General features: G+C 35.7%; 1 protein-coding gene across 1 annotated transcript in view; it reads right to left on the bottom strand.

The window, feature by feature from the left end:
- Window positions 1–21,459, bottom strand: part of LOC129005629 (RNA-binding protein 27-like) — an 83,227-nt gene that overhangs the window by 24,267 nt on the left and 37,501 nt on the right. The window contains exons 4-15 of the mRNA XM_054434585.1: window positions 18,847–18,992; window positions 17,693–17,821; window positions 16,164–16,378; window positions 14,879–14,994; window positions 13,886–13,999; window positions 11,191–11,379; window positions 10,497–10,565; window positions 9,323–9,501; window positions 5,728–5,889; window positions 4,372–4,509; window positions 2,655–2,774; window positions 362–457 (exon numbers count right to left, since the gene is read on the bottom strand). Coding sequence (XP_054290560.1) covers window positions 362–457; window positions 2,655–2,774; window positions 4,372–4,509; window positions 5,728–5,889; window positions 9,323–9,501; window positions 10,497–10,565; window positions 11,191–11,379; window positions 13,886–13,999; window positions 14,879–14,994; window positions 16,164–16,378; window positions 17,693–17,821; window positions 18,847–18,992 — 1,673 coding nt within the window. The remainder of the gene's footprint in view (window positions 1–361; window positions 458–2,654; window positions 2,775–4,371; window positions 4,510–5,727; window positions 5,890–9,322; window positions 9,502–10,496; window positions 10,566–11,190; window positions 11,380–13,885; window positions 14,000–14,878; window positions 14,995–16,163; window positions 16,379–17,692; window positions 17,822–18,846; window positions 18,993–21,459) is intronic.

The following is a 21,459-nucleotide window of genomic DNA, read 5'->3' as shown; positions in this document are numbered from 1 at the left end:
CTCATTCTACAAGACGAGATTTGATTTTGACCAAGATTTTTGAGACGAGAAAAAAAAAACAACGCCTTTAGAAAGTATCTGCAATACCCGCAATACAGGGGCGTGTTTCCTTTGCGAAGGCAATCTAGTTTTTTAAATCTCATCTCAGAGCAAAGCCAATCGTAAATTTCTTGATAACGCGCATACATGCATCCATCCGTACTCATTGGGATAATATGATGCTAAGATAGTGGCAATGGCCTTGCCCCAACTGGCACCAATGCAAAACGTCTTTTACTTACTAGTCAGTATATCTGTTGATTCCTGATTTTCCATAAAAATCCATACACATCTAGAATAAGGTATTCAGCAAAAAACTTACTAGTCTCTTAGAAGGTGGTATTGGTAAAGCTGGTTTTCTATCGAGAGCTGTTGGTATGTACACAGTCTTTGTGATGTTTGCACCAGAAATAAGAACCTACAAAAAGGATATTTATAAGGGGGGTTCAAAACTTATAAATCTACAGCATGACTGAGTAAAATTAAACCCATGCAAAGCAGTAAAAACAGTATAAACCTCATGTGATTTTTTAAAATGTCTACATTTAATTTGGAACACTGTACATAACATTTATTTCTATATTGTTTTCAAACATTTAAAATTCTTCTTAGATGCAAAACTAAACTATTCCTTCAGTCTACAGAATGACCATCATTGTATTGTTAATGAAGGGTCAATCTGAATTGTAAAGACAGGTATCTGAGATAAGCAGTATGGGGCCTAAACTAAGAGGTATTATAGGACAGTTTGTTGGTGGGACAACGGACTGGAAACTTTGAGAAAAGGTCTGTAGACTGTACAGACAATTGGGGTGCGTAATCGAAAGCACTTGCTGAATATAACAAGGTAATCACAAGCTAAGAGATTCATGAAGATAATTCTATCAAAACTCTGAGTCTTAGCTTGAAAACCCTTGTACATGTGTAGTATCATCAGTGAGTATGATATAATACACTCACACATATAATTCCTGATGATATGTTGCTTACTTAGCACTTACTTGCCAGGATCTTTTAAGCTCCAATACAATATCATGATGGAAACATGGAAAAATGAGCTTTGCATACATGCGACTGAGGACGTCTGGTTTGGTGTGAGTGTTTCTTATGCATTACTTATGTAAAGGTTAGATCCAGCTTAGTACTGATAGCACCTATCCTGTACTTCAACAGAAGGGTGTGGTCCTAACATAGTGTTGTTAATCAGGTTGATTATAACAGCGACAAGGGAACTTCTAGTTTTGTTCTCAATACATTGCCTCTAAGCATCATATGGAGTACCAAAAGCTCAAGACCTATTTAGGCCTACCTCTTCTAAAAAAATGAAGAATGTACAGAACCTTTTTTTTAGGTATTTACTCGTACAATCAAATTAACCTACTAACTAAGTAGGAAAATTTTATGAATTCGTGTTTCACATTGATTGAGGATTGAAAACGCTTTGGCCAGTAAGAAAATAATATGTTGGTTTTTATATATTAATGGAGCTTTTTAACAACACTAGTACTGGTTTGTCAGTAGAAAAATGATCTGGTAGTGATAGCTGGTATAAAATAAGTCGAGGGAAGGTTGGAGAGCAATATACTTGGCAGCATAAACAGTTCTGTGTATTACTGTTACAAAGGTCGAAGATTCGCCAAGATGGACTTCTGACCCAACTAAAAATACAGGGTGTGAATTACTCATGAATATGCAGATGGTAATGTGACATTAATTTGGGGCAAACCCATGGGAAAATCCCTGGAACTTACAAGGGCGTTGTCTGCTGTGGAGAAACAGCGTTACATAAATCCAAGAAAGGGTTTAACAGTGTATCTTCCCACATTTATCACAATTAAGTTCACAGGAAACACAAATTTAGATGTTATCAGAATAACAACCCTCATAAAAATCAAGCTCAGGTTAAGATGGATCCAAGTACCTATGAGTAAGGTTGGATGACAAGCTCAATTGGGATTGGCGTCTGCAAAATGACGAAACACACTACAGATGATGAAATACACCAATGTTGAGAAACTAACGTCAACGTAGTGTAGTGGCCCAAGGTTCAACAAGCCTACAGAAGGCATAATGGTTGAAATGTTTGGGAACCACAACTGCATGTGCTGAAGTGGCACTAAAACTCTCTGGACATATTTGTCAAGGGAGGAAGCTGCTGGTAGAAAAATTCATTCACTGGTCATTTATTTAATGATTACAGAATTTTGGACACTGAAGATTTTCAGCACAGCTTGGTAGTTTATTGTACACCACACTTAGTAGCCTGGTTCACAATTCTTTTTTAATACCGATTTTTTTTACGTTGTGGTTGTGTTCCTATTTGCAACATTCAGCTATGTCGTTTGTAAACAATTTTTTCCAGAAGAGTTGTGCGATAATCTAGAATCTAGATAGTAACTATAATAATCCGATTTTTTATACTAAAAATAACATAAAAATTGTATTTTTGTTATTATAATCATGCTCAACGTGATGTATCATATCAAATGCAACAAATGCTTCTTTAAGTGAAGACATGATAAGTCATGTCAACAATCAATGCAATAACTAGACTAGAACTGCAATACCCAACTCCAAAAAACATTCAGTTAGTAAAATGGAAAATAAAGGAAAACCTTTTCCATTTCATTGGTTGGCTCCATATTGGTAACTGGTGGTGCATTCACGTTCATTTGGGCTCCTAAGCGTTCTTTGGCAGAAGGTCTAGCCAGCGGGGAAATGTTCTCCTGCTTATTCTGTAAATTAATTTTAAGATAGATTTTTTTAACTTGTTCAGGGGATATTTAAAAAGGAAGAAATCACACTGTGATAAAAACATTATAAAAGAATCAGTTGCTACTTCAAAGTAAATGTATATTTTAGACATCCAGCAAATACTTCAGGGTCCCCACTCAAACCTGAAGAAGAAATTCACGGTCTAGTGACAGTGAACATTGCAGCACATCGTACTACACCTCAAGAGACGGAGCTGTATGGAGATACTGCAACGACGTTTGATAGTCTTATTCTTATATGTATTTAGTAGTCTTAGTTAGCTCAGAATAAAACTAACGTGTCACTAGACACCATTTATCATCACCACCCTAGACAATGGGTTTGGTGGGGACCTATAATTTTGTCTTGACTCTGTGGGGTTCACACTACTTAAAAAAACAAGTAGAGGATCACCCTTCTTACCTTCAAGGTTACACATAGGAACCTGAAAAGGTTAGACAGACCTATCCTAGGGCCCACAGAGTATAGGTAGAAGTATCTTAGGTTGCCAGAGAAAAAAAATCCACTCTCGGTGACAAATCAGAATGTAAAAATAGACCTGCAGAACCTATGGCAGTCACAGGATGAACTGCAACCACGATTGCATGAGGCCGAAAAAGAAGAAATAAAACCCATGCTTGTTGGTCAGCAAGTTACAAAAAAGCAAAAAGAGGTGAGACTCTCAACTTTAAAATGCCAGCATCACTGTATTTAACAAGGGTATTCATGGATAATCCGCCCCTGGTTTGTACTGATTAACAGGCAGAACAGACCAAAAATCAAAGTTTGCTTCTGCTGGGACGTCGTCTGCAGACCTCGCTGTTCATTATGTTTGAAGATGCCAGTTATGCCGCTAATAGGTCTCATCAGCTGATGTTTAAGAGATTTACATGCAATAAAAGATGTTTCCTTCAACCTCCATCCATGATCCTTCTTCCCAAAGTGTCAAACCAGTTATTCGATGTTGATAGGAGTTGGTATACTACAGATGTTGTTGTGGTGTAAGTCTTCCTTTAGCTGTCTAGGATAGGGGTACTATTACAACAAACGGAGTGACTCATCCCTTCTACAAACACCAGGTAAACCATGGTGAACTCTGGTTACAATATGGCCGAAATCTAACTACAAATTTAACCAGTTACAAACTACTCGAATATATCTGTTTACCAATTATTGATCAGTTATTTTATTGGATAATTAAGTCAGTTTATCCTATTAAAATTAGATACATTAAACTAGTGTGCCACATATGGCATATGGCTTTTTCTGTTTCATAATTGATCTACTTCTTTTTATTGACCCTCTTGACTTATCTTTTGTTGTACCTCAATGAAAATAATTGGTGACACAGTACAGAATGTAAAATAACTATCATTTCATGAAAACTTTAATAATAAAGAATTACTAATGTCAGTTCACAAATTAACTTTACTCTACTGGACTGAAAAATCCTTTACTCGCCCAACCCTGAATATTTTGTGGGTTGGCAATAACATCTGTCCCTTAAAACAGGTTAATGGATAGACTTCACTGAAAATTTGACAAAAGTTGAGAGGAATGCTAATGAGTTGTACTTACATCTTTATCTGGATTGTACCAAAATACTTTAATGAATCTGTTGTTCAATACAGCTTCAGTGCTTTTGTAGGCAGCACTGGCCTCAGCATGACTAGTAAAGGTTATTAAAGCTGCTTCAGGATCTCCCTCAAATGATACCTGTAACCGTGCAATGTTCACCATTTAAAACCCACATATAGAACCAACAACAAAATAAATTTCAATCCTTAAAACACATAAAAGAATATCTGTGAATCTACATTGAATTTATAACAACCGTCCAAGTGTTCCTCTTTGTCATTGGTGTGTGCACCTACTTATGTCATGCAACCAACCCCGTCAGTGATGTTGCAGTAGCTGCTGGAGGGTGTAAGATGTACTGCACTGCACTAAGTTGAAATATGGTATTGAACCCGATCTCCATCCCCTTACAATGCACAGGTTTAAGTCAATTCCTTAAATATCCAAGTTAATTAATTTTTAGCAAAAATGAAAGTGCTCACAACAAAACAAGTCACTTATTTCCATCTATCAACTTTGGATGGTTCAAAGTAGGATCATCACTTAGATTACAAAGAAAACTATAATACAGTAGACTCCCTCTTATCCGGACTCCTCGGGACCGAGGCCAGTCCGGATAACGGGTTTCCTGGTTAAACCGACGTCCCCAAAAACTCGTTAAAACGGACTGTTTACTGAGATATTCATTCGACTAAAATTTAGGAGAGCATTGAATTTAGACACGTGATCACTGGTCTCAAATCTTTCCCATGAGAACAGTTGTTTCAGTACCGCTACTGCCCACTTCCTGCCGATCTAGTCCGGTTCAACCAATGTGCTGATAAAAATGGACGCAATGTTAATATCACGAATTCTAATAACACATCATGCATGCAGATTGTTTAATTTGTTTTTAAGACCACAACCCTTTTTTATGATCCTGTAATAATAGGTAATTTTCTTAATGATATTTTAATTTTCGTTAGGGATAAATAAACTGGCATAATTATCTTATTCTGGTTGATTTCATTAAATATACTTTAAAATTAAATTTTGTCAAAGCTATCAAAAGAAAATACCAAACATATATAAGGAAGATGGGTATAAATTAACGAATCCTCAATAGAAAAGACTGCAAAATCATCTGTGATACAAAATCAAAAGTAAGAGTGTGCAACAATCACCCCATGAACAGTTAACAATCAATGAACAATCTAGTTTGTGTTGTGTTGTGTTGTGACAGGAAAAGTTTCATTTTTCAAACGTAGTAATGTTTTTTGCTTGTCAGACTTCTTTCGCAAATACGATTTGTACCGTCACCAAATCAAAAACATTGTAAGGATTTTCAAATAAAATTAATAAATATGGTTTGGTTACCTGAATGTTAACAATCTTTCCGAATTTGTAAAAGTGGTTGTGCAGGTGGGCAATATTGTTCAATCCTTTTGGGACTTTTTTCAGTTGCAGGGAACAATTCCCACCCCGTCCCCTTGGACCCAATCTTGAATAATCAAATCTTTGTTTGACTGGAACTGATTCCTGAAAAGAATAATGAAATGTTAATAGTTCAGTTTTTGTTTTTATATTGAAAATACCTTTCCAGGTTGGTGGGATAAAATTGTAATAAAATACCCCCGCCGCAGCAAACCTGCCGTCTAAGCGAATTTCCATTTGGCTGAATTGATTTTCAATTGATCTATTTAAATAACATTAGGTTTAACGAGTACCTAGGTTTGCTGCTACAAGGAAACTAATAAAGTGTGTGTTTTAAGTAAAACAATTATTGCTTAGTATAAAATGAATATATTTGCCAAGTTTGATCAAAAGATATCCATAAACAAGCAAACTACAACATTTTACAATATTCTCCATAAGAATAACATGGGAATTTTAAATTTAAATTTTGTTTTAGTTTTCTCCGTAACCAATAACCGTACAAAAACACTTTGATATACTGAATTGTTTGTTTTTTTAAGCTCTTTAAGAAGGTTTAGAGAAAAATTTGAAAATTTTGTGTTTTGAGGGTCAAAAGTGAGAAAAACCAATTTTTACCCCATAAAACCCCCCATAAAATCCTGTTCCCATGGTCCGATCATGCTGGATCGCGAACTCATTCAAGTTTATCCCGCCTTACACCTTCAAACCAAATTTCATCAAAATCGGATAAAAATTACTCAAGTTATCGTGTTCACGGACACATATATATATAAATCTATATATATATATATCTATATATATATATATATATACATATATAAAAATTTGAACGAATGGTGTTTTTGGCCTCTGGGGACATCAAAATGAAAAAGTAAATCGGTCCCGGGCCTAAGTCTTACCATGAGACCTACGGTAATAGCTACTTCCCTATAGGGAAATTCGCTAAAACAGGCTAGGCCTACCCCTAGAGCCAGCCACACTCAAATTTCATCCCCAGGGAGCTCAGAAGGAGCCCATAGAATCCAGGGCTTTATACAAAATCTGGTCCATGGTTTTAAAGGTGTAAACCTAAGTTTTATCAAACAATTACACAAATGAGCGTTTATCTCCATCACTTTTAGCGAGTAATTTAGGCCTAGGTGGTAGGCCTAACTAATGCCCAATTTTTTAGTTTCAAAACTTCAAATAGGTAGGCCTAAATTTTATAACTCTTTTATTTGGCCCATTTCAAGAATTTTTTTAAGCAATTCCCTAAGTTATTTCAGCCCCAGAAAATGTGGTCTAAAAAGGTGAAAATTGGTACTGCTGACTTTCCTCGGATTCGGATTTGACTCTGAACAGGTTTAAATATTCGGATTCGATAACAGCTTTAAATTTCAGATTTGGATTCGATCCGGGTTCGATAATGGCTGTAAATTTGAGATTCGGATTCGACCCAGATTCGACTCGGGATTAATTAAAATATTCGGATTCGATCCGGATTCGATAAAATCTGTACAGCTATGATTCGGATTCGGATTCGAACCAAAATTTCTGGATTCGCACAGCCCTGAGATTTATCAAACTTGGCATATTTATTTATTTTATAGGCCTACCAAACTATTAACATTTTACCAAAAAAGACTTGTAACCTTCCCTGTAACAAAATACCTTAGTACTCAATTAACCTGAAGTTACTTAAAAAGGACTAAATATAACATGTTACATATAATATTTAAGTGAAAATCTAATCAGGCAAATGTAAATTTGCTTGGTCTGCAGGTTTGCTGCGGCGGGGTTATTTAAATTGATAAGTATTGAAAAAAAAACTGGCACAGACTGAAATAAGTAGGGGATAGAGTGTAAATTATTAATGTAATTATTCTATTAATCCATTTCAGAAACAATTACATCAGAACCTTGATTCACTGGGGGTGGATCAACCGGTGGTCAATAGATACTGTACCTTCAAAATTTCAATACAAAACCTCACAGTCCAAGAAAAATACCAAGAAAATTTTATAAATTGTGTTTCTTTAGTCTAACAAGTTGGAACGCATTGTAGCCTATCAACTATTTCTGCCTATTATTTATATTCAGTTGGCTGTTTTTGAATTATCACAGTTTATTTGACAAAAATAATATGGAAGAAAACAAAGAATATTGATCTAAAGCTTCAATGTCAACTATCCACTGGCACTGACAATCCTCTGCTCCTTGCACTTTTGTCGGCTGTGCGCTTACTTTTTTACAAAATTTGTGATAGTGTAATAAATAAGTAGAGGTGTGAGAGCGGCTTGATTTTCGAGCCGAAACTGGCCTACAAGCTCAAGAAATCGAGCACAAAGTTGGTAAATCAAGCTCGAGCTGAAATTTTACAGTCACGATCGTAAAACGCTTCTACGAGGTTTATGCGATCGAAAAAAATCTGGCTTTTGCTGCAATTGCGGATGGCGTTGATAACGTTTCCGTGACCTGAGGATAATGTCTACTAACCATGGGAGATGTCCAGGATTTTGCCATGATCACAGAAGAAGCCATGATCATTTCAAGTCCGCGAGAGACGACAATTATATCTACAAACTGCAGATTACCAGATTTTTCTGCGATCGCCAGCAGAAGACTACCGCGGGAGACGACTGATGTCTACTAACCATGGCAGATGTCAAAGATTTTCCTGCTATTGTGAAAGACTATGATGACGTCTCCGGGACCGCGAAAGACGACGATGATATCTACAAACCGCAGGAGATGTCCAGATTTTTCCGCGATTTCGGAAACATGATGACGTTTCTATGACCTGGGGAGACAACAATAATGTCCACAAACGGCAGGAAATGTCCAGGATTTTTCTGCGATCATGGAGGACTATGAGGGCATTTCTGTGACCACAGGAGACAACAATAATGTCTAAAAACCAAAGAAAATTTTCAGAATATTGAGGTGATGGCAGATGACGATGATAAGGTTTCCGTGACCTCGTGAGACGATGACAATGATCACACAACTAAGGGAGATTATTCAAGATTTTACCGTGATATTGGAATACGATTATGTTTTTGTGAACTTTGATGATGATAATGAAAATGACCACGATATTAAGGAGTATAGTCAGCACAACATTGTGATGAATGCAAATACTAATAGCAGATTTATAATATATGATAGGTGCTAAATTTAATACTGCTTTTTACTGGTGACCAAATTTAACATGCTTTCAACTGGGTTTAAACTCATGCTAGTACATAAAAATTTGAGGTTGGCCTACTGGCATTTAATTTTTTATTTTTTTAAATTATCTATTCCTCCTGAAATAAATATTCTATTATTTTAATCCATTAAATATTTACCTATACATTCAAATAATAACCTTCCTTGTTCCTTGTTTCATCTTTTTTAAACAATTATATTATACTCAAAATTTTAACATTAAATTTTTTTTTTAATGTTTCTGGCTAGCCATGATTAACTTATTTGCAGTTACGTAAAGTCATGAAAGCTCGGCTAGGAAAAAAGCCTCCGTTTTAACGAGGGGACTGTTGAGGTCAAAGCCTACCGCATCATTGGAGAAGTCTGGAGGACATTGGCGTTTCATAGGGTTTGGGACTCCGTGGTAGTATCCTGCATTCTCTTCACCTACAGGAACACTAATGAGCTCTCTCTGATGGTGAGGAGGGAAGCCTAGAGCCAGAGGAGCTCTCATCATACCTCCCCTCTGAAGCAAGCTACGTCCCGCTGAAAACACAATCACATAGGGATCGTTATTCTCAACAATTAAGACCACGTTAAGTACTTGTAAGCTTATAGGAGGGTAATTTTTTAAACAAGGGTTGTTTTTGAGTATAGCGCCGTAAGTTTGTGTGCACGCCACAATAAGGTTCCTCGTAGCTTAATGGCATAATTTGTGAACAGAATGAATTTGGGTTAAGTGCAGAAATGAGTAAGGAGTGTTAAAATGGTTGTAAAATCCTTTTTCCTTTGTGGTCTTCTGTGAGAAGACTGGGTACCCACCAAAAACACAATTCCTTCTGAAATGAACATTTTCACAATGTAAGGAGTAAATGAGATACTAAATTAATATAATATTTAAAACAATCGTACTGTAGAGCCCCGCAAACTCGGCACTGGATAACCCAGCCCTGACCTCGCTCAGAAAACGAGCGATTTTTTGAGTCCGAGTTAAACATGGACACAAGCCAGCTCAAGTATAATCATTTGCAACTCGTACTAAGGATTTGTTGTACTATATCTAATGACTTAATACTGACTTGTAATATAAATTTAATTGAAAAGGTGGTTAAAAAGCTTAAAAATTGTATTGCTCTTATTTTTAACTCTAGTTCCCGATAACGCGGCATTTCACAAACTCGACACCCCCTCGCTCCACATTACGCCGAGTTTGCGGGACTCTACTGTATATTAATAGGTATGTTTAACAAAAATAAACATTTTTAATACAATAATTAATAATATTAAATATTTACCAAATCAAATATCAATAGGAAAATCGATGAGTCGGTAGCGCTACAGACTTTGGATTGCTATATAAATTTTTGAAGTGATTTGATAGGTTACGACTCTAGTGCTGTATCAGCTTAACTTTTGCTTTTCCGGATACAATCCATGCACAGGCCAGAGGCCTATAAACAGGCAAATGCAACTTTAAAAGAACTTGCCAACTTGATAAAATAATCTATACATATGCAAATGCATATATATTACAACCATACCTGAGGTTCGGAAAGGCTGCTTACTCCACATCCTTGAGTCCATACTTGGCGCGTCTGGATTGTATTCCACTACAGAAACAATGTTCTCTTAAGACCATTTTGTATTTTTTGTATTGAAAAATCAAACTCATAGAAGAGGATTTGGCAGGAACAGAAAAATGGACAGCAAAAGAGAAGAGAAAGAGACACAGAAAAGTTATGAATAGGGATATGAGTAAAATAGGGAAGAGAAGGGATAATACAGAGAGGTAAACAGATTGGTGATATTCTAAGAAAATACAACATCCAGAAGTCTGAAGGAAATTATGTGAAATGCGTAAGAAGAGAATTTTGCAAAGAAAATAATTCAATGATTCAGTTTTGAACCAAAACCACCTCAATGTTTCTATGAAAACCAAACATTTTTCCCATTCAAACAAGTATTCAAAAGGTCTAGCATACAAATAATAAACAAGTTAGTAATTGTATGTTTAGGTTAATTAAAAAACATTATTTTAAGCTTTGACATACATCTTATTTAAATATATTAATGACAGTAATTTTTAGAAGATTATAGCATGACCTGAGGTTGGTCATGATGATCATGTCATGAATTAGATCAGATTATCACTAGATCTTAATAAAAAAGTAATTTGAACCTATTATGCATTAATTTAAATTATAAGCTAACACAAATCTAGTTAAATTTTATTACCTAGGTTTATAGGGGGCCTGTGGTGCAAATTCATTCCTGGGGCCACCATGGGGGGCACAGGCGGTTCTAGTGTTGTGGGGGGAAGTCCCGGTGCTGAGAAGTTCAAAACTTGTCCTACATCTTCAAGGACAACTGGGTCCTTGCCATGGTCGTAGGGGCACATCTCCCCTCGCATGCAGAACCCCTTTTCTGTATAAAGTATCAATATTTATGTTTTAAATGTATATGTGATATCTGATTTTGATGTATTTTTTATTTATTTTGCATGTAAAATGACACTGTCGATTGCATGTATGTAATGCTGAAAGACAATAAATGATGATTCTGATTCTGATTCTGATTAGGATTTTCATTGAATTATAGATAAATGTCTAAATTGATATTATTGGCTTGGTTATCTGTTAACGAGGGTAGTTTTTTAAGTAAAGGCCGTTTTTCTGTGTAGCTCTGTAGTTAGCGTAGACACCACAACGAAGCTCATCTGGCATCATTTATGAACAGAATGACACCATTTGTAGATTAGTACGCTTAGCTGTGTGTTTATACAATTTTTATAGTTATTAAATCTCCCGTAAGGCCGCAAAGTGTGAGATAAGATCAGTTATATGCCGTGTTTTTTAATTACAAGAGACATATCGGATGCCGACATTCAACGCCAGATGACTGAAGATAATTAAGGTGATTAAGGAGTGTAAAAATGGCGGTGATAACCTTATTCCTTTGTGGTCTTCTGTGAGAAAACTGGGAAGTCGTACCATTTTGTTCAGAATTTAAAGGGCTACGACATACTAAATTTTTATTTAAATCGTCCATTTTTGAGAAAATCAGATTTTTTTTTATTTAGGCTATGAATTTTTATGGGAAAATCAACATTAAAAATAAAAATTTCAAAAAAATGAAATAAAAGCCTGGAGATACTATGGATTAGAACCTACACACCAAATTTCATCGAAATCGGACCACAGGTGTAGTCCCTAGCCCTGTACACATCCACACACAGACATCACTTCGAAAACCACTTTTTCGGGTCCAGGGGGACCCAAAACTGATAGATCCACTCAAAACTCAAACTCGAAAATTTTGAAGAAAACAATACTTTCTCCATATACTATTATGGTATAGAAGTAAAAATTGTTACTTGATACTTAACTAGTAATACTTAATGGATGGGGTTTTAGACTTATAAATTAGATATTTTTCAAAAGTTGAACTATATACTAACTGATCTTTCCATGTTACCTATACAGAAGAGTTATTTTTAATAAGTTAGGCCTTATTAATATATTTATTTTATACTGATGTTTTATTAAGGTTTTTTAATCTAAGATTTTAAATATTTTTTTAAATTATTATTATTTTTGTATTTAACCAGTCTATCATACATCAGTAGGTATTTAAAAATCAGGTTAAAATGTGGAACGTGCATTTCCCGTTATGTATGAGAAGGGAAATCCCGTCTCGGTCTCGTCTCCAAATTTTATGAAAAATAAAAACACCCATTTCAATTTCATCCCATTATATTAAATGATCCCATGATTTGATATGAAATAATTTTTCACAATTTAAGTTCTATGAAACCGGTTTTCTAAGTATGATTTAATCCATGAAATTGATTGCTTGATAAATTAGTACACATCAAGCTATTTTAGCGAATTTCCCATATAGGGAATAAGCTATTACCGTAGTACTCATGGTAAGACCTGGACCCGGGACCGATTTACTTTTTCGTTTTGAGGTCCCTTGAGGCCAAAAACACCATCCGTTCAAATTCATATAAATATATATTTGTCCTTTTGCACGATAACTCTAGCAAAAATGATCCGATTTTGATGAAATTTGATACAAACGTGTAAACCTACATTTATTTGAACGGGTTTGCGAACCAGCATGATGGACTATGGGAACGGGGGTTTATGGGGGGTTTTATGGGGTAAAAATAGGTTTTTCCCATTTTTGACCCTAAAACACAAAATTTCAAAATTTCTTTGAAACCCATTTTGTAGAGCTTAAAAAACAAATAATTTAGTATTTTGAAGAGTTATTATGTGCCTAGTTACGTAAAAATAAAAAAAAATGTATATTTAAAATTACTATGTTATTCTTATGGAGAATAAGTCAACTGTTGTAGTTTGCTTGTTTATGAACATATTTTGATCAAATTTGGAAAATACATTCATTTTTTACTAAACTAGTCTTAAAATTTTATAACAAAAGCACTTTTTTACCCTCCCTGTTGCAGCAAACCTAAGCACTTGTTAAATTAATTGTATTTAAATAGGGAATAAATGTGATATTTTTAAGGAGACATGTTATTGTAAATCCAATCAGGCAAATGGAAATTCGCTAAGTCTGCAGGTTTGCTGCGGCGGGGGTGTTTAAAGTATTTTGTGGTTAACATAATAAAAGGCCTTGGAAAGGCCATTCGAAGCACAAGATACTTTGTTCACAAGTTTGTTTACCTGTTTACTGTACTGTGAGCTTTTCTAAATTTAAATTGCTCAGCAACCAGAATTGAGTGTCCCTCTAACAATATTGAAATTTGATTTAGTGCTATCTGTTAGAGGGAAGAAAACAATGTAGGTCAGAATCCAAGAATAGGGAAATATGACAGGGTTAAAAATAAATCCCTACTTAGGTTTCAGTGTGCAAGGATGGTAAAGTAAATTAATATTGTAGCCTGTATGCCTCAACTTACCATCGTAATCGCGGCATCTCCTTTTTGTAGAATGAACGACACTTTGCAGGCTTACTGAACTTCTCATTTCATCACCATGGTTACTGTCGTGTGGAGAGGCCCCATGAGCTGAATCTGAAATGAAAAAATTGTAAATTGTAGTATTGTAATGTATATAACTCATTGTATACTTCTATATTGGTAATTCTCCTGATTACTTGTATTTACTCTGCCAGTTTAACGCATGTAGCCTACCATTAAATAATCCATATGTGTGAAATGACTTGCATAAATAAACTAACCCCATTCAGCCAAACATCACACCAACTTTTGTTCCCACTGCTACCATAATCTTCCGATACACTCTATACCTCCAGTTGTCTTCCTACCTCACTGGCTTATTCCACTATTCCAGATCAGGTTTTCTAAAATTTAAATGTGTGTTTTATTTTAATACCCACACCTTGCCGCCAGGTCCAGATACGGCATATTCCAAAAGTACTCGATGCTTTGTTAGAAGGAAGAAAACAATGTAGGTCAGTAGCCAAGAAAAGAGAAATATGGCAGGGCCAAAACCCTACTTGGGTTTCAGTGTGCAAGGATAGTAAGGTAGGTAAAGTAAATGAATAATATTAACATGTATGCCTCACTGCCTCAGTAAACATAACGCAAGCAGAATATTAAACCAGTGCATTAAAGTTACATTAAATGACACTGATTATAGTTATAGATCCTAGCAATTGTTGTTAACTTTGAGTTCCTACCATAAATAAATAGTCTTTTTGTAAAATGGTGTTAGGGAGAAAATAAATAAATTGAATTGAATGATGAATGATTAACTCCACACACAAAAATGTATCCAAGGCAAATATGAATTAATAATGGACTTCACAAACAACTAAACATGAGTTTTTAGTTTTTTCATGACTTACAAAGTCCCAAACACAATATGTTTTTTTTTTATTAACATTGTAGGTGACACTGCTAACAAAAACTACAAGCCAGATAACCTACCGTACGGGCTGTGAGACCTAGACTTTGTGCGGTTCCTGTAACGACTTCTCAGCTTAGCTGGAGGAGTGCGAGACCGGGATCTTGTTGGAGGGCTCTTAGACCAACTGCGCATCCTGCTAAAAACAGAATCAGGATTGCAAACAAGTTTATTAACCTCGCTGCGGATTAACTATAATCATACATTTAAAAAAATATACTAAGTAAGTTATACAGCGACGACCAATATGTTTAGTGTGCAGAGGCCTATCATCTCGTGGGCAGACTATAGAATTACCTTTGTTTACTACACCAACCGCAAAAACGATGCACGATTGCAACCAATGAGTTAATAAATTACATGTCTTCTTCCTCAGGCATATACATAGACGCTCTTATAATATCTTTTTTGTAAATAGAAGTGTGTGAAACACAAATTTATCTAAGCTGGGTTTAAAACAGTTCATTTAAACATAATCTTCTACTGAAATTTTACCATTCATTCAAAGTCGATGTTGTTGGTTATTTCTCAAGTATTTAGGTTAGGTTTGGTTTGCATAAGCACAATCACTCAGTCACAACATTCTCGTGGATAGCCAAGGGGGGGGGGGGGGCAGGATGAGCAAAACTTGTTTGAGGGATGAAATGAAACTATTATAACCTAGCCAAACTGGCTGATTATGAAAAAATTGAATGAAGGTTTACTAATCAAATTCATATTTTCAATCGATATTAGTGTAGGCCAGTTAAAAAACTGTACCGGTCTCCGTTACACCCTGCCCACTACACCCCCTTCCACTAATACCCCTCCCCTGAATCACTCTTATAGCAGAGAGTCAAACGGCACTCAGACCTATCTGATGGTTTTGACAGTTTATGACCCCCACAGCAAAGAATGGATCGGCACTCGCTCTGTTTCCCTGATGACAGATGTTAGATTTCTATGTTCAGTATGTTAGATTTCTCAACATTATGTTAGGATGTAACAGGTTAATTGTAGACAACTACTGCATATTTTTAGACCAGCCCCTGTTAAAATTTACATTTATTTATTTAGATTAACAATTTAATACAACTTGAAACCAATTAGAGCATATGAATTTATGACAAACTTAAGGTAGCTTTAACTTTGGCTAACTTACCCTAGGTTACCCACTAAATACTACTTCAGTACTATACTATTATAAATAATACTATAAGTATAATATCCAACTTAGAATAGTAATATGAGTACTAAGTACTTGTTACAGTAAATTGATAATAAGTTCAAAATAGTTAATTCATAAAAGTAGTTATTGCAAAATCTTACTTTCGGTCCCGATCATATCTGGATCGGGGCGGAGAGCGGTTTCTCCATGCACGACTACGGTCACGCTCGCGTCCACGAGAGCGAGATCTACGAGATCTTGATCTCGAGCGCCTTGCGGTGTTTCTCCTCTCTATTGAGCGGGATCGAGATCTTTCAGATCTCCCTCGAGGTGGGGGAGACCCACTTCCACCTCGATACCTAAGCGGGTCTCTCTCCTGAAAACAATAATAACTGTTAGACGCAACATCATGTCTCAATAACATGTGTAAATAACATAGACTACCTTAAGATGACTTTAAAGTAGCCATTAAGAAGAAAAGCAACCCCAAAGACAGCTTTTTGTACCATTAAGTTTTGCTAAGTTATAATTAGTTAACTATTGACGATGACCCAGCCAAAATATATGCTAAGACGCTAAAAGGAAAAGTATCATTGCAATATAACAAACAAAAATCAAAAGTTACTAGCAAATGGTATAAAGGGAGGGTCATAAAAAACACTGATCTATACAATAAAACAATTTTTTTATAACATTTTTGGAATAAAAGCAAAATAAAAACTAGCTAGGTATATTCATTATAGTCAATAAACGTGAAAAGGGACAGATTGGCTGTGATATTGGCACTATTGGCAGTTAGTTATTTTCAAACAATAGTATGTTCGGGATGTTATTACATAGTTATTACAATACAATTTATTACCATAATCAAACATCATTATACAGGGTTATTACAAATGATGTTCCTGATTTTGATTATAAATATTACTGGGTTAATTTGTTTCAAGACTATTTTAGTTGGTACCATTGGAAAAAAAAACTCATTAAGTTTCATTTACATTGGTTCAGGTGCATATCAGCTGTTTGTCAAGTCAATTGTTGTAAGTGTTGTGTAATGGCTGAATTTGAAGGTAGGAAAGCTTTTTGTCAGTTGGAATATTACATTAAACAATCTGTTATTAGTGTGCAACAACACTTTAGAACCAGGTTTAACGATTATCCTCCTAGTAACCACGATATTGGCAAGTGACACTTGAAATTTAAGAGAAAAGCTGCATTTGAATGTTACTTGTAGTAGGGCTGAACTTAACAATGCGCTGCCTGAGATATGGAACGAGCTCGGTGGTCCGAATAATGACACACCCCTGAACTGGCCTACAAGATCTCCGGACATCACCTCCTGTATTTTTTTCTTGTGGGGATACATCAAAGATAAGGCGTACACACTACCAGATAGCATACTTGAGATCCAGCAACGGATTACCAATGCTATCAGATCAAGACACACTTTTCAAAGTCTAGCAAGAGCTTTACTACATTATTGACATCGGTCGTACCACAAGGGGTTCCCTTATTTAGCATTTACAATTCTGTGCATCTGTGTCAAAACTTTTTGAGTTTTTCAAAAGTTGTAACCATTTTATTTCATTGTATAACAAATAAAACTATATTTTATGTATGTTTGAAATCATGAACATCATTTGTAATAACCCTGTATAAAGAAATTTTAAATGACTAATATTAGACTCACAGAATCTGACTTCCTCTCGGATCTTGATGTCAGGCGTTCTCTTTCTGCAGGTCTGGTCGCATTATTTTCATATGCTCCATTTCTCAGCATTGGGCTTTCTGCACTAGGAGGGATGGGGCATGTTGCAACCTTGACAATTACAAATTTAGTTAGCAAAATAAAAGAGTATTCCTTTTTTGATACATCAATAGCAACCAATAATCATTTTATGTTGTTTTATGTTTTATGTTGTATGACATTCAATAAAAGGTTAAATTACCTGTGTCCGCCGGTCGATCTTAATATTGCTGTGTCCTATTACAGGAGATGCATTTCGGCAGAATAAATTGCCATCATCAGTCCTAATACAAGTTCTTGATCTTCCCCATTGGGTGCGTCTTGAAGTTTTGAAACACGTACACGAACTTTACACTTAGATACATCACGATTAAAACATAAAAATACACAGTAGGCCTACTTTTATTTGAGCTTTTTTTTTATGACGGACATGTAGACGCGCGTCGGTCGTGTGTCGAGTCTCGACAAGATCGACGCGCGTCTACATGTCCATCATAGCTCAAATAAAAGTAGACCTACCGTGTATTTTTATGTTTTAATCGTGATGTATCTAAGTGTAAAGTTCGTGTACGTGTTTCAAAACTTCAAGACGCACCCAATGGGGAAGATCAAGAACTTGTATTAGGACTGATGATGGCAATTTATTCTGCCGAAATGCATCTCCTGTAATAGGACACAGCAATATTAGGATCGACCGGCGGACACAGGTAATTTAACCTTTTATTGCAACCAATAACAGAATCACTCCAAAGGTTCAAGCTTGGTTTTTGTGGGAGGAAACACAAAAAAATCAACATATTCCAAACATGGACGGTTATATTGTTCATAGTACTTACTAAATGAATATTAAGTAAAGAGACAATTACCTGATTGAAAATTGGTTGGGGAAAATGAATTACTTTAAAACTCATTAAATTGAGGCCAGTTAGGCCTATGGAGTTAGATTTGATTTACCAGAATAAAATTGTACCGTAAATTATTATGTTTAAACTAAACTCAAAAAGTAATACATTAGTGGTTGTGTGAACTGGTTTTCTATGGCTGATTATTGGATAGCTGATAAATGCCTTTTTAAATGTGATTCTTATGCAATATACCTGTTCTTCGGTGGATGGAGGTAATGCGGCTACAGGTTGGTCAGTCGCTGGTACTGGGATCATTTCCGTGTCGTCTAACGGCACATGTAAAGGTGATTTTACAATATGATCTGTGTTGGTTGTTTTGATCGAAGCTTCGGCTCCACCTACAACATGGATCTCAGTTAGCAAACATGGACTACTAGATGAGGTAGATGTGCACAGTGCACCCCCCTAATTATGTTGAGTAATTTCTCTTCCAACCTCAATTCTTATAATAAAGAACACAAGCGAGAAAAAACAACATTTTGACAGTCGTATTCTCAGCAAGACAGTTCAACCTAAAACAGACCTAAAACTCTACAAACTGGAAACTAAGGTATTTTAATTTATCATGCTGAAAACCAACCTCCCCAATGGTGCAACCTATGCAAGCAATTCCCTCTGTGTCAGCTTCAGCAGCACCGTTGGCATAGTCATTAAAATGATCCGTTTGGAGCATTGTAAGAGGCAGGACAACTGCAGCAACATTTCTCAATAGAAAGACAACCCGTTATTTTGATGCAAGTTTTGAGAAAAGGCCGCCCTTCACAGACCATTGTAATTTAAAAAGTTTTCAAATGTATTTTCAGGCTAAAAAGTCTGAATATTTCTCAAGTAATCTATTACTTGCAAGTGCAATCAATTGTTATCTGTAAGTTCTTATTTTTGCTGTTCAACTGTTAGTAAGTATGCTGAAAATACACCCAGACAGCTTTAGTAAATTCACATCTTTTAACTTATTTATTGAGATGTCTATTTAGTTATAATAAAACTATTCTCTGTTATCCGTATATGGGACAGGGTGTCCCGTGCGTAGACCTAAGTAGCCTACTACGACACCTAAGACTCTTCAAAACACAATTTGTTAGGGAAATTTCCGCCATTTTGATTTTGTTTCTATACAGTAAACTCTTGCTCATCCGGACTAATGTGGCTGACGTCTGGTCCGGATTGCGAAAAATCCAGACTATCGAGAGTCGAATAAATACACAGTACTGTATATAGCCGTTTTTTCAATTTAATTCCAGGTCCACAGTAATGATAGCCGGGCATATGCACTTCCACCGGTAATAATCTTTACGGCTGAATTTTATTCTAGGTCCACAGTAATGATAGCCCGGGGCATATGCACTTCCACCAGTAATAATCTTTTCGGCCGAATTTTGTTCCAGGTCCACAGTAATGATAGCCCGGGCATATGCACTTCCACCGGTAATAATGGTTTCGGTCGAATTTTGTTCCAGGTTCACAGTAATGATAGCCCGGGCATTTTATGCACTTCCACCGGTATAATTTTTTCATCCGAATTTTGTTACAGGTCCACAGTAATGATAGCCCGGGCATATGCACTTCCACCGGTAATAATTTTTACCGCCGTGTTATCCGATTTTTTTCATTAATCTAGGTAGTCTTGGTCCCGTTCCGCTTGGATAATCGGACTTCTACTGTACTGTGCCACTAAAAAAAATCACGATTGCCGATCCGGATTACCGGGAGTCCGGACAAGGCCGATCCGGATGAGCGAGAGTCTACTGTATCTTTAAAACTATAGATGACATCTTTAAAAATTAGGTATACCATATGAGGTAGCAATAAACATTTTGTTGATTTCAAAATGGCAGCAACTAACATTACTAATATTAATGGACTGCTTTTATACGAACAAATGTCAAGAACAATTTTATTTAGCCTTTAAAATTTCCTATCAAAAACAATAGCATATCAAGTTCAAAATTATGAAAAAAATTAATAGCTTATAAATTTAAGTTATTAGGTTGTCAGAACAGGGGGAGTGTTGGATGATGTCCAATGATATAAGTCAGTGTCACGACATCCAAAATATAATTTTAGAGCTGTCTCACGACGTCCAATATAAACTATTCGACTGTTACACGACGACCAAATCTCATCAGGTCCAAAAGTACAATAACTGTAAAAACATAGTCTTTCTACAAGCTTTGGACATCATGGAATTGGTCGTCGTGCAACAGCGCACTTTATACTCTTAAATCTTAGCAATAGCACAACGTCCAAATCCGCTTTCAGTTGCACGACATCCAGAGCTCCTGCATACAGAGCGAGGGGTACTTTCCAGTTAAGGGGAACATTCATTATTATCGATGATTTCTTTTCGATATATCGATCTTTTTGTTTTCCTTTACTATCCATATTCCATCTGTTTTAATATCTTCGAACACATTTACATTACATACAGACATAGCAAATATGTCTAAGCTATACTTGGTTCAATAACCAAGTTATTGAGTTATAGCTCGCATTAGAGAATAGGATTAGGAACTAATCTTGTTTAGGCAAAAATCATAGCCATATATTGGATTAAGAAATTAAACTATTCCAAACTACCCTAATATAACCAACCAAACTTGCTGTAGGCTAAGTTACCGTTTCTAAATCCTGTTTAATAACAGAAAAGGCACATGGGAAATATGCTACCAAACGGAATTTTGAAATATTACAGCAAGTTTGGTTAGTTAGGTTAGTTTAGAACAGTTTCATTTCAATATAATTTTGTATTGTTTGTTGATACTGATTACTGAACAATTTATTCAACGTGGTTGTCAGCTAATAAGT

This window comes from Macrosteles quadrilineatus, unplaced genomic scaffold (genome assembly GCF_028750875.1).
Source record: "Macrosteles quadrilineatus isolate MER2022 unplaced genomic scaffold, UCM_ALF_1.0 Scaffold_28__1_contigs__length_1566739, whole genome shotgun sequence".
NCBI classification, from domain to species: Eukaryota; Metazoa; Arthropoda; class Insecta; order Hemiptera; family Cicadellidae; genus Macrosteles; species Macrosteles quadrilineatus.
Note: the sequence above shows the minus strand (reverse complement) of the source record. Positions and strands in the feature narration are given on the sequence as shown.